Below are 14,484 nucleotides of genomic sequence, written 5' to 3'. Positions count from 1 at the left end.
CAGCAACACAAACACAACTTTCTTTCTACTTCTACTCCACTTCAACTCAGAGGGAAATATTCTTCTTTTTCCTCCACATTTATCTGTTGTTGTAGTTAACAAGTGACTTTGCAGATAAAGGTTTAACATACAAAAAATATGATAAAATCACAAAATTACAATACATTGCTATACATTGTACTGCTTTCATGTTAATTAATCAGTAATAATAATCCAGTAATTGTAAGTCTGTAGTAATATAAACTCTTAATCAGGTCATTTTTTGTAATTAGTGCTTTTACTTGTGACACTTTAAGTTTTGGTACTGTTACTTTTTCTTAAGCAAAGAATCTCAAATACAGCTCATTAGTTGAGTAACTGATTAGTCAATCAACTGAAAATTAACTTTTTAAACTTTTGAAATAATCGATTAATTGTTTAAGTCATTTTTTGAGCACTGTTTCCGGCTTCTGCAAATAGTTACTTGGTTTCTTGTACTTCTATGATATTAGACTAAAGATATTTGTGTTACAGACTCACGGTTCAACAAAACAAACGAAGATTTTGATTTTTTTTTTTTTTTTACCAATCAGAGTTTTTTTCTTAGATTTTATTGACCAAAGATTAAGTAGATAATGATAATAATCAGTAGTTGCAGACCTACTTCTTCCACTACTGTATTTAACTTTTTGTGCTCAGAGCCAAACCGATGCAAGTTTAAAAAGACATGGGTCATGACTGGTGGGATGTATGCCGCACATGGACATAAAGCTTTCGTTAAAAGAGCGTCTACTAAGGTATGACATAAAACATCCGTTTTTTCATTGATCCCTCTCGGTTTCAAGAGTAAACAGTCTGAATATTTAAGAGTGGTCCATGCTTTCCTGTCGGCTCCGCGTTTCATGTGCTGAGCTGGAGGTGCTGCCACCTGCTGTACCAGTTTCCCAGATTGTTAGGTGTTAATGCGAAACCCAAAGCTCCTCTCATGGACCCCGCGTACAACGTATTTCACACAAGTACCTGGCAATTTATCAGATTATTAGGAATGACTTATTCCTTGGTAATCCCATTTACATTTCATCCGGAACTGTTACGACCGTTTTCCGACGGTCTCTTTTCTGTGTTGCAAAAAGACCAAATGTCCGCGACCGGCAGAACTGAGAAATGAGTTGGAGCTCAGTCGGCTTGAGCGCTATTGATATTTTCTGGTCTTTTCTGGCTTTGTGCTTCCTTGTGGCATTTTGTGCTCACAAAATCTCGAGGAGATATGAAACACGTCGCCTTTACATGTTATTCCAGGATCTTATTCGGTACGGAAAAACCAAACAAAACCTCAAACGAGACGACTGGCTGCGTGTGTTTGACGTCCCTAAAAGGTAACTGTCAATTAGGACACAATCTCGCCCAAAAAAAAAGATTTGTCACTTCTGTGTATAATGTATAGATTTCTAGGTGGTAATTTAATGGTTCACATCTTAAAAAGCTAAACGTGTGGATGCTAATTTAGTTGAACATAGACGTTTTTTCCCCTTCAGGTGGTTCTGGCACTTTTATGCCACCTCTGTCTGCTGGAATGGTCTCCTTCCGGCCTTGTACCTGAACTTCATATTTCAGCGTCAGTCACTACCCTCATGGCTCACCGGGATAATAGACATCTTGACAGGTGTACCAAGCACTGATGGTCAGGGTAGGCTTACACCCCTCTGCTCTGCTAAAGCTTGTGTTCTCCTGTTTTATTCATACTGGTGTCTGATGTTAGTCCTGCTTGCAGTCCCACAGCTGTCTACTCTCCTGGTTCAGCTGCTACTCTGGGTCCACTCCCTCAGGAGGCTGCTGGAGTGCCTGTTTGTCAGTGTTTTCTCTGATGGAACCATGCATTTGGTGCAGTATGTCTTCGGTCTGGGGTATTACATCGCAATTGGCTTGACGGTGCTCTGCTCAGATCGTGTGAAAAAAGGTTAGTCTGAAATTAGTCCTCTTTACATCTACTATTCACTGGTTCTACTATGTGGGGTATTGATGTGCTTTTCTGTTTAGGGACTGGCACCCTCCTCTCTCAGCTGGACTGGTTTCACGTGGCTGGATTCACACTTTTCATTGCGGCCTCACTGCTGCAGCACCAATCCATGCTCCTGCTGGCCAGGCTTCGCACCGGAAAGTCAGGTAAGCTTGTGCAGTTGTCTTCCAGTGTTCCTACGTGTTTCGAGTCATTTAGTACAAGCGATGTAAACTTCATTACTGCTGACCATTTCCCAAAGTACCATAGTTATTAGACTCTTTTTGCTAGCTTCAAGACCACAACGGTTTCAGGACCGGCATTCTGGTTTTCAGAAGGGTGGGCTACACACAACAGCTTGCAGAGACTTGAAATGTTGTTATGATGGGAAATCCACCGCAGTGAACATCATATTTGCTTTTGTTGTTGTCAAAGGTATTGCAAATATTATTGAAGGGTCATTTTTTTAAAACAGCACACAAACTAATTTGAAAAATCAGTGAGCATTATACAGTAAATGCAATGTAGTGATGTTCAGAGTGCCATGAAAAGATATCTGCATGGTCCGTTAAAGCTGCATTAATTTTTTTGTTTGTTTTTGGCCATTTGGGGGCAGTAGGAAAAACTGAAAACACAACACTGACATATTATCACTATATAAAGTTGTCATGGGGAGATTGTTAGAAGACAGTAGTGATTTACACACCCAACAGACATGGACAATACAACAGTAGTATTCATTCGGTGGCTATTTTTGTCTCACCTAACTCCTGAGAAAAAATGTTCCGGTTTCAAATACATAGGCCAGACATGGCCATCGAACAGGCCGGGGGGGTCTGGCCCCGTTTAGTTCCTGAGGCACCTCCTGTTTTTGCATTCTTCATATGGGATGGAAATATAGTAACGTTGGTTCAGCACGTTGATCAAAGGTCTGTAGGTGTAAAGCAGAAAGCCCTCCACAATAAGGATGTGAGTCTCCTCCTCCTCCTACTTATGGTCAGACTTTGGGACAATCTCAGTATCCAGGGTGTTATTAACGCCATGCGACTTCTCAAACTCCACTGGGTTCTCCAACCATGCGTAGATCGTGCTCATCATGGCGTCCATGTCCAGAGCAGTAATGACATCGTACTGCTTAGAGCCATCTTCACGAACTTCAATCTGATCTTGGGGCTTGAAGAAGTCATCCTGATGTACCACACAGCAGTTGGGCACGTTCTTGATCAGTCTGTTGGTGCTAAAGACCCTGGGTCTTCCTGCTAGATGCTCTAGTCTGTTCACCTGCTTCACCTGTTCACTGATGTATTTCCTGTTTGTTGTCTTGCAGGAACTGTGGAGACACTGACTCATAAAGTGCCAAATGGAGGCTGGTTCGAGCTGGTTTCATGCCCACATTACTTTGCTGAGCTGCTGATCTACATCTCACTGACCTTGGTTTTCGGAGGCCTGTCTCTAACCTGGTGGCTTGTTGTCCTTTATGTGCTGTTCAACCAGTCACTGGCAGCACAACTCTGTCATGACCTTTACATCAGCAAATATGAGTCATACCCGAGACATAGAAAAGCATTCATACCTTTTGTGTTTTGAATAATTGTCAATGGTGCGTCTTGTTATGCTTTTGGGAGCAGTAAGCTGCCAGACAAATGTCAGACACAACTGAGGTTTTGAACAGGCAGGAGCAAAACTCACCTCTCTTCTCAGCGTTGTTTGACAAGGTGCTCCCAACCAAGTGGCGCTTGCTCAGTAGCCAACAGGACAACATTAGTTGTAGTTGGCAGCTCCCGAGTATGAATGTGAGGCGCATAGCAGTGCTGCTTCTTCCGTGGCAGAAGTCTCTCCAGGTGAAAGCTGAGCTGTTTCTTAGAAACTGGTGAGAAGAAATGAGAATCTTTACTACAGAAGAATGGCTCATTAAAGCTAAACCTGTTTTTGTTATAACAAAGTACTTTCTCGTTAATAACGTTTTATCTATTACATCATACAGATATATGTTATAACATTTAAGATAAGTTATGTTGTGAAAATAAGCAACTTTTAAATGTTTGTTTTGATAAAAAAGATCCCTTCAAAACGTAAGGAAGAATTGGGGAAATTGAGGCTTTGGCTGAATATTTTTCTTGTTAAAGCAACATATAAAATAAATTTGCCAGCTTATCTTGTATAAATAGAGGTTTTTTGTTAAACCAAAATAAGTGGTAACAATATTGTATGTTGTGACACAAGTTGTTTTGTTTTAACAAGAACATTTTCTCAGTTTTTTTGAGAAACTTAGTATTGTCTTGGCAGCAATATGCTGCTGTAGTACAGACATTTGGACTTTGTTTTTTAATACATTTAATCCTGAACTACAATATAAAATCATGTAGTTCGTTTAATTACAAGATGCATGTAATTAAATACTACCCTCAATAAAAAGAAAACTGAGTAAAGGTTGTAATGTCTTTCATGTTTGATTATTATTTGTACACGTATTTATTTTGATTATTGTGTACATAACACAGGTATACACTAGTGTTTGAAGAATCCACTAGATGGCAACGTAACTGATTGTCAACCTTTGGCTGAGAAACTGATTAAAATGACTTACCTGTGATGATTTTTTTTTTTTTTTAAATAGAGCCTTGAGCTGACTTAGATACGTCTGTATGGCCCTGTTACTGACGGTGAGACCGTCCAACCACTGGACTCTGCGGCGCGTACGTCAGCCTACGAGCTCGCGTCATTCCTCTGACGGTCCAATCAGCGCTCTGGTTTTTGTCCTCGATGCGGCAGCAAGCTTCTAACTTGGCCCCAGAGTTGGCTCGGTCTTTCTGATCGTGACGTGTATCACGGAGGAGTCCCTCGTATTGTACGGGTTGCTAATATGAAGTTAGCCAGTCTTGTTTCCGGTGATATCAAGTGAATCGCAGAAGAGAAATTAACAAGCTGCCTTTGTCCAGTGCTTCGGAAGCAATAATGCCTCTCATGGTCGGCGGGGGACATGGGCGGGCTGATAGACATGTAAAATTCGTCCTTTTTCCGATAGCCGCCGTGTTGTTGTTGTCGGTCGGAGTTGCCTCTATTCAAGAGGAGCAGAAACCAGTCCAAGAGCAGCCCCCACAAGAGGTGAAAAGCTTTAACTTCATTATTACCGGTTAAACCTTCTATCGCCGTGTGTAGGCGACAGTTTTTAACGCCGGCGTTTGCCGCTGCCTCCTAGCAACTCCGAGCTAGCCTGCATGCTAACAGATATATGTCACATTGTGTTCCGTTATTTAGCTCAAGTGGGTAAAGTTAGTCTTTCACGCCTAAATGTGACTGGTCAAGCAAATTCGTAAGGGAAAGTGAAGATGAGATAAAGGATGTTCGGGTGTTAGCGTGAGAGTCGCGCTGATAAAATGTCACCCCCAGTTTTGTTTACATGTTCCGCGATGTTCAGTGTCGGGACAGCCGGGATAGACCGACAAGTTTGACGTTTATTACAAACTATGTGTAACTTATCTAACTGTGACTGTGTATCACCGTTTTGATTTTCTTTGCAGAAAGCCACAAGTCCCCATCCAGTGGGCCCAGTAGTGTCTGAAGATGATTCCACCAAGGGGAACCTGGGTTTCCTTCATGCCTTCGTTGCCTCTATCTCTGTCATCATCGTCTCAGAGTTGGGAGATAAGACATTTTTTATTGCAGCCATTATGGCCATGCGTTACAACCGTCTCACCGTGCTGGCGGGCGCTATGCTGGCCTTGGGACTCATGACTTGTCTTTCTGGTTAGTAGAAGTGTATATGTGGTACTGTATTTTAAAATAATTACTTCTTCTCTGAGTTATAATGAAGTAATCATGCCTCCCCCCACCCCACTCCGCAGTGCTGTTTGGCTACGCTACCACCATCATCCCTAGAATCTACACATACTATGTGTCTACTGCTTTGTTTGCCATCTTTGGTGTGCGCATGCTGAGAGAGGGGCTGAAAATGAGTCCAGATGAAGGCCAGGAGGAGCTGGAGGAGGTGCAGGCAGAGATCAAGAAGAAGGACGAAGAGGTAAGTCAAGTTTTTACTTTAAAGCCCAGCAAGACACGAGCATCCCCAGCACATAAAGTCCTACAACTCTGGAGTGACTATAAGTCATTACAAGGAAATATAAATAATATAAATAGTTTATGCAAGTAGGCACATGTAAGCCCACAGTGGTGGCTGATGTTGCTGACTGGTAGCACTGTCTATCTTAGTCACTGACTCACGGGTGGCTCACACTTATCACAAGGAAAGCTCTGCCACAGAGTTGCTTCTCAGGAGAAGATAATGTGGTACTTGCACACACAAGGAGGGGATACAGAAAAGATTGATTTCATCGGTCAGTCTGAAGATTTCAATGTGGAATTATATGAATCTAAAGTTAATGCATTAACTCCTATTTACTACACTTATCCAAGGCATTTACAGAAAGGTTGGAAGCCGTTTTATCCCCATACTACATGGGAGTATGGTGTTTTATTATTTCAAATGCAGCTGTTATTTGTTAAAGTTAAGTCAGTTCTCTTGGGAATCCTACCTGCACACATTGCTTTACTTTCTACTTGTCTGAAATGGCACTATTACATGGTATTTACAGAAATGCAAATGTTGAAGCACGTACATACTGTACCGTAGACTGAACGAAAAATATCCCAAATGACCAATCAGACCTCACATCAAATCTAAAACAGTTTCTTATAAAGTAATTGAACACTGACATTGTTCTCTGTGGCTTGTGGCAGGTACTGTATGTAGGAAAGAGAAACACAATACAGTTAAAAAAATACTCTCCTGTTTCAATAGGTAAATAGAGAATTAGCGTGTCGGTAAAATTATTTTGTCTTCTGCTGTCTGCTCAGCTTCAGCGGTCCAAGCTGGCCAATGGGACTCCAGATGTGGAGGCTGGATCAGGGACTACCCTGCCTCAGGGAAAGTGGCACAGCTTCATCTCACCCATCTTCATCCAAGCCCTCACCCTCACCTTCCTCGCAGAGTGGGGGGACCGCTCGCAGCTGACCACAATTATTCTGGCTGCACGGGAGGTTTGTTACATTTATTCAAAGACACATGTCTGTTTGCTTTAAAGTAAAATATGTTGCCACATGTCAGGTGTCTATGTGTTCACCTTGGGTGGCCCCCAGTGGGAAACAAATCCTTGATTTGCCTTTTTGAGCCACACCCAAACCGCACTGATGTGTTAATACACTGTTAATCAGTTATTTAGGAAAGGCAATGTATAATTTTCTTTCACATCAACATGAAATGCACTTTTTTTTTTTTTGTTTGAAAATTCCCAGGATCCATTTGGTGTTGCAGTGGGTGGTACACTTGGACACTGTTTGTGTACAGGTCTGGCTGTGATAGGTGGGAGAATGATCGCCCAGAAAATATCCGTCAGAACAGGTGAGTTTTGTCGTTGCTGTTGTTTTTTTGAATACACCTGCTTTGTATCTTTTCATCATTACAGCCTTAAGCTTTACAGTACTCCTAATTATATTTGTTTAAGAAGCAAACTCCTTTGACACACAATGGGTGTCCTTCTTGAAATGGAAACAGTTGGGATTTAATTTGTGTGCACATGCAGAATAAGAACTTCTGTCGGGTATTTAATTATTTCCAAAATGTGAGTAGGCAAGAGCAGAATTTATGAGTGGTCAGGACCACTACAAGTAAGTATAAAATACCTAAAGTGTAATTGTTATGATTTTCAAACCATTTATACTAGTTTAAACAATAAAGACTCAATGAGTTGACTGATATCACAGTGTTCGGAAGAGTTGAGGAACATGCTTTCCAGCACAGTGTCTCGGCCATGTCACTCTCCTGCTTCCACCTGAAATGATTATCCGTCCATTCATTTTCGAATCACTTAACAAGGTCCGTGTTGTCGTAGCAACAGGGCGACCAAAGCAGCCCAAACCATTTCATGATGGACTGTCTGGAAAACACATCCAGTTTAAGAGAGAGGAACAGATTTAGAGGAAAGTATGTTAGAAAACATTTAGGAATGAGTGTCTGAAAATCCTCTGACACACTTAATCTTCCAGTTGATCGTTGATAATAAAGTACATATACGTTGGTTGTTTGTCTTATTGGAAGACACCCTATAATTGAATTTGGTTTCTTGTTTTCTTTCCATAGTTACAATCATCGGCGGGATTGTTTTTCTGGCGTTTGCCTTCTCTGCCCTGTTCATCAAGCCAGAATCTGGATTTTAATTGGATGAAAGACTTTCAGGTTCACTCTGTACATATGTGTAAAATTTGGTTCAGTTGCTGTAGTGAGACTTTAGTTTTGACTCTGTATGTGTCCAACAGAACGTGTGAAAAGTTAAACGGAGAGCCAAAGTCCCGTCCACCTTCCCTAGAAAGCCTCTGTTCCACTGCAGTCGGCAGCTCGAAGGGGTTTCTCATAGAGGTTGAAATTAGCATTAAAAAACATTTCCGAGAGTCTTAACCTGAGGCACACACTAAAACCTCATGGGAGGTGTAGTTATGGAATGCTAACAAAATATTCAGAGTTGTATCTTTATAAAACACAGAGATTAACTCCACATTTAGCTTAGGACAGAAAGCGCTGGGAACCTTTCAGAAAGTCTGAGGTAAAACCCTCAGATGTTAGTGGAACGGAGGCAGGCTGGGAGAGAAGGCAGTACTGTGGCTTTCTATAAGCGCTGTATTCTCATCACAAGGTGTTTGAGAGAAGACTGGAATGTTACTGATCGCTGCCCTCCGACCCATCTTTTAGAGGTTCTGTGGCTCGGAAACAGAACCTGCCATGCAGTACTTTCCTCACACTCAGCCATCTCAGAGTCCATTTCCAAATCTTTCCCTTGCCTTTTTATTTTTAAATGTTGAATGATTGATTTTTTTTTTTTTTTTTTTTGGGGTCTATTATATTATATTATATTATATTATGACATGAGCCCAGGCTGCTCAGTTGTTTATTCTGCCTTCCTCACTAATAATGTTGCTTTCCCTACCGTGAGGGAAAACTAAAAACAGAAACCAACAGCACATACTTACGAAACTGCTTTTGCGATCTGATTGAAGTTGAGATTTTATTTGAGATAGATGCCTAAATAAAATATTTCCCTTAGTTATTCCCCCATTTGATTGCAGATACATGGGAGCAGTTTTTCTTTTAAAGAGACGGAGACGGGAACCACTAGAATACCTCTGCGTCCAGGTGTCGCCATACCTGACATACCTGCATTAGGTACAGTGCCCAGAGAGCTACACCGCAGCTTATCCATAGCTTATGTGCACCTCTGGAAAATGCTAATCACATATTGGAGATATCAATCAGGGCTCTTCATATTGACTCCTACCGGTTTCAGGTGCTGACAGTTAACAAACCATGGATCAGGTTGAGAACAGGCCAGTAGTCAGCTTCACAGGTCAACTCTTCCTCTGTGATTAAAGCCATTTCCAGTATGAACCTTGCAGCCTCCTTTGTTACTGCCCCGAAATCACAAAGTCAGTGTGACAGAATGTAATCATGACTACATCAGGTACGGAATAAGTGACAGTTGACACCATGTTATCTCCTACAAAAAAATGATGGGATAAGTCACCTCCATTGCCATAAGCAGCTGTTTTGTAGCTATAGTGACACCTCAACCGGCAATGCAATTTAAGCCTACATTTATCCCTTTATTTAAAATGGTGTGTATTTATTTAGCTTCATTTTCCTTCCTTTTTAGCATATGTGCTGTAGACACAGGAAAGGGTTGGGGAGAGGTCACTAGAAACGAGGAATGGAACTATTTTTTTAAGAGAACAGGCTAAAGCTGCGTTGTCAATATTTGACAGGCTGTGCCCAGCTGTGAAATACTTCTGTTTGTGATACAGGTTGGTTGAAATGACTATAAATCTGAATTGCTCAATCAAAATGTTTCTTGTGTTGTTGTTTTTTTTTTTTAAACCAGCCATTAGTACTGTATTTGAGCTGAGTGGTAACTATAGACACATCTTGAAGAGCAAGGAAATATGAACTGGATGAAACAGAGACATTTAATGCGGATTTATTTTCAGATTGAAGGGGAGCAAACGACTGATACATTTGCCTTAAAGGGTTAGGTTATGTTTTCATTTCTGAATGGTTTGGCTCAAGAAATGAACGCAAGGCAGCACACGTTTTTAGGCATGAAGCTGTGCAATCACTTACAGTGCAGCAAGGGGTAGTTTATTGCGAAATCGCAGCGCACACACACACACACACACACACACACACACACACACACACACACACACACACACACACACACACACAAGTGGACCTATTTCACATTATTCCTTAAAAAGTAATGTTTGATTTCTGTGATTGAGACCAGAGTTGAATTCTGGTGAGAGAGTTCAAAAGCCCTGAACCTAAAAATGTGTAACCTGAAACAGACCTGCAGGTGGCAGTGTTGGATGTGATGAGAGCAGCGCGACACCCCCTGCGCACCTCATGGCAGAGGAATACAAACTGAACATCTTTACATGTCAGAGGTGCATCTGCAGTGGAAAATGGAGAAACATAAAATGTTGGAAACTCAGTTATTGTATTTGCAACAATATAAAAAGTGATCCAGTTTTTATTTATAAGCAGTATACAAACAATACATTATGTATATTTTTATTTTAAGTGTTTATTAATGTATAGTATTCACTAACAACTATGCCTTCTCCTATGAAGACATATTTAGTGTTTTACTCTTTTGTCGCTCATCTGTTTCTACGCCAACCTCCACTTAGAGGTGCCCACAGGAGGAGTTATAGTTGCAGACGACATACCTTAATCAACACGTATACCTGCTTACAACCACATAAGTGTGTTTCAGTTTAAACTATGGATGAAATGATCATGTACTGTGTAGAAGTGCTAAATAAGGAACTTCAAGTGTTACCAAGACTTTGTTACCACTTTTTCTCATAAGGCATCCATTACAAAGGAGTTATAAAGCAAGTTGTGACTAATGGCTTTACTAAAGCTTTATAGAGTAGAGCTGAAGTGATGAATCAATTAACCGATCAACAGAAAATTAATGCGCAACTACTGTGATTATTGATTAATCGTAAATGTTAATCTCAGATTCCACACGCAATCATAGTGTGAAACAAACACCACTGCTAGGGTACAGAGTCCCTCTCTCTTTTTCTCTCTATCTATATCAAAACTCAGGAATGTCGCCCTGTATGGCAGTCTTGGTTATTTATTTTTTTTATTTTATTTAATTTGTTGCTTGATCATGTTTAGATACATGGTGCGGTATTTTAGTTATTTGTTTGCATATTTTGTTCCAGTTGCACAATTTTGTTACTGCTGTATAGTTGTATATATGTTTCTATTAAGTTTTCCTTCTTTCCCGGAAGTCAGCACAGCTGGAGACTGTCAGGGAAAAACATTTCACTGCACCTGCACTATGTTGCGTGTTTCATGTGACATGAAGGTTCGCTGTAAACTGAATATTTTGGGGTTTCGGACTTATGGTCAGATAAAACAAGACACATGAATAAAGCCATTAGTTACAACTTAAAATCTCTTATTAGAAAGTGGCACAAAAACTTTGGAACAATCCCCGGCCGTGTTATCTGGGCTGAGACCTTGAAGTATCTCGCGCTGCTGGCCACACCTGAATCAGTGATGTCACGGCAGGTGTTCACGATCGCCCATCAAACCACACCACCTGCTCTGTCATCACTGGTTAGGCTGTGACAAAAATCTACAGGATTTAGTGCGGATTAACCCTTTCCTTTCATAGCATCAGCCTTTTTTGTCGTCGTGTGGACTGCAGCAGTACATTTCCTGAGCCAAAACAGAAATGCCACACAAATATGAAGTGAGAGCGGAGAGAAAACACTGATAAGACATTCAGAGTTTCTGGTGTGTACATCAGAACTACACAACATTTAACATAATGCAGTGCGTCCTTTCATTGAGGGCTCACCTTCTGGAGTTTCCCTCTCTTTGGATAAAAAAAAATTTTCCTCGGGCTTTTGTGACGTGGAAATGACTGTCTAATAAATTTAAAAGCCAAAGTTATCCTTGAAGATTGTGTATTTTGTATTTTTAACAAAATTGAACATCGCACTGTCTCTTGAAATGTGTCAGTTTCAACCATTTCCCGCATGAAGGAAAACAACTTGACTGGTAGGTAAAGATTCAATATGAACACTGAATCAAAGCTCCTGAAAAAAGAAAACCACCCTTAAATCTGGCCCCAAAGTCTTTGCATAACCATAAACTCAAGAGTACCCAGCTCTTTCTGGGGGGGATCAATAGTCTTTGTGTGTATGTCAGTTAGTTTAGATCCTTCATGTGTTGACAAACCCTTGATTTGGAAATTTATATCTATCTTTGATTTTACGTTTGCACATTTCAAAGCTGTGCTACCGTGTTTGATGTCATGTATGTTCACTCCTTGAGGCTTATTCCAGCAGCCGAAAAATAATTTAGTTTTCTTACTCTTTGTCCTCTCATACATTGTTCAAAGTCTCCCACAGCCACACACCACCTCATGCAATATACTCATGTCAATGACATTTAATTACATTCCTGTAGGTTTATTGCACCACTTATATCACACTCAAGAGTGCTGCTTGTATGCCGCACAAGACCAGGTCCAATCTACAGGTTTGTCAAACATGGTAAGTGTTTAGCAGGGAGCTGTTGTGTGTCTTATTTAAATACCGATATGTGTTGCAGCACTACAACTGATGACAAGGGAGGGATAGAGGAGCGCTGACTAGATGCATCTTTATGTATCAAGGAAACAGCACAGTGGAGAAACAAGGTATTAGGGACTGTATGAAAGAAAGAAACAGTCACAGTAGATATGGATTATTATAGTTAGTAGGGACTGATTATCAATCCAAAGAACATTTTTTCTCTAGCCAACAGTCAGCTTCAAATCATTACAATATAGCTTGTGGTAAAGTTGAATGCATCATACATATAAGTTTAGCACGAGGCAAACTTTGCTACTAATGGGTGAAGCTGCTATGTGGCAGAGCTGCAGCCTGTGCCCTGTTCACTCAGTCAGTGACAGTGGTGATAACCGTTCATTTAGTAGCTCTTGGTTCACAAACAGAGCAGCTGGAATGCTCTGTAGACAGGACGCGCCATTTGTTATGTTTACATTCATTTCAGTAATTTCTCCCTCCACTCCTAAAGTGCGTCTTGGGCGATGAAAAAAAAAAAAAGATTGCTTCATGAATATTTTCAGATTGAAATCAGGGTAGTGTTGAGAAATCAGGGAGGACGCTGGTGCAATTTCTTTCTCAGTCAAGGGCAGGGTCCAAATCAATAATTAATAACCCTGGGGAAGGTTAATAAGGTTAAGCCCCCACTTTAATACTTTTCATAAAGTCCCTTAGATTTCTTAAATGCAATTAGAAAAATGAACGAGTCCAGTGTCCATGCTCAAATATAACACAGACACTGGTTGTAGTGTGTGGCCAACTATAATGTAGGTTGACAGCAGCTCCAGAGGGAACTACACACTCCACATGGTTGTTTATCATAAAATAACCAGATAGATATGGAATGACAACTTCAGCCAACAAAGACAACATAACAGCCACTTAAAGAAAGACCAATTACATAAATATGATGCAAGCAACATGTACTCAGATGTGAGAATTCATGAATTTAATTCATACATTTTGGGAGCAATCTCCAGATAAAGTCACTTACTAAACGTTTGAGACAGACCATGAAAAATTTGGAGTTAAACTTATGCCAAGGTAGTAATTAAGGGTAGAAGCTATTATCAAAACCAAATTTCTTCATGTTCAAACACTCAAACTGAGCTGGGCTTCAGGACATCTCACAGTCGAAACAGCAGCTGTTACATGTGATTTTTAATTTTTCCCCAGACACACCATTTCTTCCCTGATAAACCCAAACTGGGCCACTTTAACCCGTTACAAAGCCTATCTGTGTGTGCCAACTCCTGGGTCCAATACTGGATCCCGAAGCAGTGAGGCACAAATGAGGGTTATTATTAGCCTTTTTCCATTGCCACTCAAGGCTAGGCTTAAACCAAACATGACTTCTATGGCGCATTGCTCTCAGTGTGCACAGTGGGTGAATAATGTTTTACTCATTTAGAGCTTCAAAGTGAGGATGTGAAATGAGATTAATTTGCAATTGAATACAAACCACTGTCTGTAACAAGACAAGATCTCTCTATAAGAGACAATTCAATGTGACAAGGAGGAAAAAGCAGACATAAATAAACTAATGTTATTATGGACTTTTGTGCTAGACGGGGATTGGCCATTATGAGCACAATATTCAAACATTAGGAGATGCATACTCTAAATGCACATGGTATCACGAGACACCTCGGGCCAAAGTTCAAAAATGGACCAGACCTGTGGCAATGTATCACTTCACACAAATGAGCTGTCAGCTTGATACCATCTGGTGGTGAGTAAGATCGGATTGTGAGGAGGCTGCTAGGCAAGCCCGCTAAACCAGAACATGGAGGTCTCTGTCTGCAATGAGAAACCTCTTCCTTTAT

At 40.7% G+C, this 14,484-nt stretch overlaps 2 protein-coding genes across 3 annotated transcripts; both read left to right on the top strand.

Annotated features, from left to right (window-relative positions):
* The first annotated feature begins 889 nt into the window (after positions 1-889).
* On the top strand, positions 890-4,409 carry srd5a3 (steroid 5 alpha-reductase 3). 2 transcript variants are annotated; one of them, XM_040127760.1, is made up of 6 exons: positions 890-1,039; positions 1,279-1,355; positions 1,515-1,666; positions 1,751-1,936; positions 2,017-2,142; positions 3,303-4,409. In XM_040127760.1, exons 1-6 carry the CDS (start codon positions 965-967, stop codon positions 3,560-3,562), a joined length of 876 nt encoding a protein of 291 aa, XP_039983694.1. In that variant the 5' UTR covers positions 890-964; the 3' UTR covers positions 3,563-4,409. The 2 variants fall into 2 exon arrangements, with proteins under 2 accessions (XP_039983694.1, XP_039983693.1); XM_040127759.1 differs by lacking the exon at positions 890-1,039 and having other exon boundaries at positions 1,051-1,355.
* Positions 4,410-4,742: 333 nt separating this feature from the next.
* On the top strand, positions 4,743-9,880 carry tmem165 (transmembrane protein 165). Its single transcript, XM_040129733.1, has 6 exons — positions 4,743-5,080; positions 5,497-5,722; positions 5,821-5,996; positions 6,830-7,012; positions 7,268-7,373; positions 8,112-9,880. Exons 1-6 carry the CDS (start codon positions 4,931-4,933, stop codon positions 8,186-8,188), a joined length of 918 nt encoding a protein of 305 aa, XP_039985667.1. The 5' UTR covers positions 4,743-4,930; the 3' UTR covers positions 8,189-9,880.
* The last annotated feature ends 4,604 nt before the right edge of the window (positions 9,881-14,484 follow it).

Source organism: Xiphias gladius, chromosome 6, assembly GCF_016859285.1.
Source record: "Xiphias gladius isolate SHS-SW01 ecotype Sanya breed wild chromosome 6, ASM1685928v1, whole genome shotgun sequence".
In the NCBI taxonomy this organism is placed as follows: Eukaryota; Metazoa; Chordata; class Actinopteri; order Istiophoriformes; family Xiphiidae; genus Xiphias; species Xiphias gladius.
This window is presented reverse-complemented; position numbering and strand designations above follow the sequence as displayed.

Coding starts and splice junctions, on each gene's coding strand:
- srd5a3 (XM_040127759.1), top strand. CDS start 1,144: ATGAGTTGGAGCTCAGTCGGCTTGAGCGCTATTGATATTTTCTGGTCT. Junction 1,937..2,016: donor CTCAGATCGTGTGAAAAAAG/GTTAGTCTGAAA, acceptor TTTTCTGTTTAG/GGACTGGCACCCTCCTCTCT. Junction 2,143..3,302: donor GCTTCGCACCGGAAAGTCAG/GTAAGCTTGTGC, acceptor GTTGTCTTGCAG/GAACTGTGGAGACACTGACT.
- tmem165 (XM_040129733.1), top strand. CDS start 4,931: ATGCCTCTCATGGTCGGCGGGGGACATGGGCGGGCTGATAGACATGTA. Junction 5,723..5,820: donor ACTCATGACTTGTCTTTCTG/GTTAGTAGAAGT, acceptor CCCACTCCGCAG/TGCTGTTTGGCTACGCTACC. Junction 7,374..8,111: donor GAAAATATCCGTCAGAACAG/GTGAGTTTTGTC, acceptor TTCTTTCCATAG/TTACAATCATCGGCGGGATT.